This window comes from Otolemur garnettii, unplaced genomic scaffold, assembly GCF_000181295.1.
Source record: "Otolemur garnettii isolate 467f Iridium unplaced genomic scaffold, OtoGar3 scaffold00204, whole genome shotgun sequence".
Taxonomy (NCBI): Eukaryota; Metazoa; Chordata; class Mammalia; order Primates; family Galagidae; genus Otolemur; species Otolemur garnettii.
In genome coordinates, this window is record NW_003852599.1 from 667,024 (window position 1) to 669,851 (window position 2,828).

General features: G+C 42.8%; 1 protein-coding gene across 2 annotated transcripts in view; it reads left to right on the forward strand.

The window, feature by feature from the left end:
- S100PBP (S100P binding protein) overlaps nt 1-2,828 on the forward strand; it is a 41,487-nt gene that overhangs the window by 7,873 nt on the left and 30,786 nt on the right. Inside the window, exons 3-4 of one of the 2 annotated variants that reach the window (XM_023507772.1) lie at nt 1,610-1,840; nt 2,087-2,454. In XM_023507772.1, the coding sequence (XP_023363540.1) occupies nt 1,610-1,840; nt 2,087-2,454 (599 nt within the window). Of the gene's footprint in view, nt 1-1,609; nt 2,455-2,828 lie in introns of both variants that reach the window. The other variant, XM_023507771.1, reaches the window with a different exon arrangement.

Genomic DNA, 2,828 nt, shown 5'->3' on the forward strand with positions numbered 1-2,828 from the left:
AGTCTCCTGCCTCCGCCTCCCAAGTAGCTGGGACCACAGGTGCCCGCCACAATACCTGGCTATTTTTTGGTTGCAGCCATCATTGTTGTTTGGTGGGCCAGGGCTGGATTCGAACCTGCCAGCTCAGATGTATGTGGTTGGCGCCTTAGCCACTTGAGCCACAGGTGCTGAGCCCAAATTATTCTTTATAATATATTGGGCTTGTTGTGGGGCAAGAAAAGGGCCACACGGCCAATTTAAAGGTGTCTGAAGAGAGTCTTTTATTAGCCAGCTGGTGACTGTCTCTACAGTCTCAGAAAAGGACTGAGAGAATAGCCCCAACCTAAAAAACATTTTCAAGGTATATGTAGGGTAGGCTAGGAGAGCTGATGCAAGCAAGCAGGCAGCCGGTTCTAACTGGTCAGTTAACAGAAGCTGATATGGCGGTTAGCGTTTAGGCAACTGTAAGATTAAAAAAAATAAGTTTATCAGGAGGTCGCAGTAAGTGACCTTCAGAGAAACAGACTTTACATTTATGGTTAGTAGATTGCAAACAACTTTTTCACAATACAAGCTCAGTAAGTTCTTATCCTATCTCCTGCCCTCGGTCTAAGGGGGCAGTGCCACCCTTTTCAAGGCCATGATATGAACAGGGCCGTCTTCTCATTCTTCCCTCCTTCTCCCGCCCTCTGTGTAAGGGGGTGGTGCAGGGCCATGGCAGCCATTTCATGCTGACTTATACTCTTACTCATAGTATGTGAAAGTGCCTATTTTTCCATATCCTCACCAACCCAGATTATCATGTCACCTTAATTGTTATTTTGGGCTGGGTGAGGTGGCTCATGCCTGTAATCCTAGCACTTGGAGAGGCTGAGGTGGGAGGATCACTTGTGGCCAGGAGTTTTGAGACTAGCCTGAGCAAGAACGAGACCCCAACCTCTACAAAAAGTAGAAAAATTAGCTGGGTATGGTGTGCTGGTTGCCTGTAGTCCCAGCTACTCAGGAAGCTGTGGCAGGAGGGTTGCTTGAGCCTAGGAATTTGAGGTTGCAGTGAGCTTTGATAATGCCACTGTACCCTACCCTGGGCAACAGAGCTAGACCCTATCTCAAAAAATATACATATTACCATTTGATAGGGAAAAATATTTTGTTCTAATGTGTATTTCCATGGTTTGGGTAAGGTTAAATATTTTAAAATTTTCCCTTTTTTTTTTTTTTTCCCAAGACAGTCTCACTATGTTGCCCTGCGTAGAGTACCGTGGTATCATAGCTCACAGCAGCCTCAAATTCTTGGGCTTAAGCAATCCTCTTGCCTCAGCCTCACAAGTAGCTGGGACTATAGCTGCCTGCTACAACACCAGGCTAATTTTTCTATTTTTAGTAGAGACAGGATCTCACTCTTGCTTAGGCTGGTCTGGATTTCCTGAGCTCAAGCAGTCTACCCTCCTGGGCCTTCAGAGTGCTAGGATTAAAGGTGTGAGCCACTTTGCCTAGCCCTTAAAATTATTTCTCATGTTACAAGTCACAGTTCAAAGATTTAGAAATATTAGGACATCACCCCCATGTATAGCAGATTAGAATTGATATAAGGATATTTGTTTCTCAGTGAAACTGCCTCTTATTTCTCCAGATATGATGTGCTCACTAATGCCCTCCAGCCAGTCTTCTGGTGCCTCTTTCTTGCCTAAAGACAATGCCCCATTTTCTTGGGGTTCTTTGGATGATGACGTATTGGATGACTCCTTGCTGGAGCTGTCTGATGGAGAAGAAGATGATGGCCATTATAGTTACACAGAGGAGGAGATCGAGGAGCTCTTGAAGATTGATGAGCCATCATCAGAAGATCATTCTTGGGAAGGAGGTTTGTGTAAAGATGAGAGCAGGCATGATGAAAAGGGAGAAAGAGGGAGTCAAATTCTACTTGATACTCCCCAAGAGAAAAATTTATTGTACAGCTTGGGAACAGTAGCTGAGACCTCTGGCTTTAAACTACCTCAACTAAGTACATCAATTGGCCATGGACCAACTCCCACTAAACCATTAAATAGACGCTCTGCTGTAGAAAAGAATCTTATAAAAGTAACTGTTGCACCATTTAATCCAACAGTTTGTGATGCTGTGATTGATAAGGACCAAACTGATTCGTCCAAAGATACTGAAAAATCCTCCTCCCTTGGGGAAAAGTTGAAAGAAGACGGTCTTAGCTCAAATGAGAGCAAACTTTGCACTGACTCTGAAGGGATCCGCCCCAGTAACTCTGCTTGGGAAAGGCCCTCACTCTCCTCTACTTCAAACAATACTTTTCAACAAACTGTCTCTGATAAAGCTGTGCCTAACAGCAAGAAACCTACACCTGCATTCTCTCAGATCTCAGACCATTCAGAAACTCCTAGTGTTGGATCATCCTGGAGAAATGGTGGATCACATGAATCAAGTGGTGAAATGAAGTTTCCGGTTTCCAGTTCATCAAACAAAGTAAGTATATTTTTTTCAAGGTGAAAGGAAAAATGAAATTATTTTCATTCAGAAGTTACATAGCAGAGTTTCCATATGCTCCCGGTCCCCACATAAGCATAACCTCCCTAGGCTATGGACATCCTGCGTCATAGTTGCATGTTTATTATAATGTAGCAGAACTCTATGTTCAAATTGAGATTTGAATCTCGATAGCACTATGATCCTGATTCAATTATTTAGCTTTTATGTTCCCTCATAGTACTCACCTGGTTGGGGTGGATAATACTTTATTGTATAGCAAGGATTAATGTAGTAACGTACAGTACAGTATTTATGGTACATAATACTAAATTATCTATTGAATAATTACTAAGATGATTTTATTCTCATTT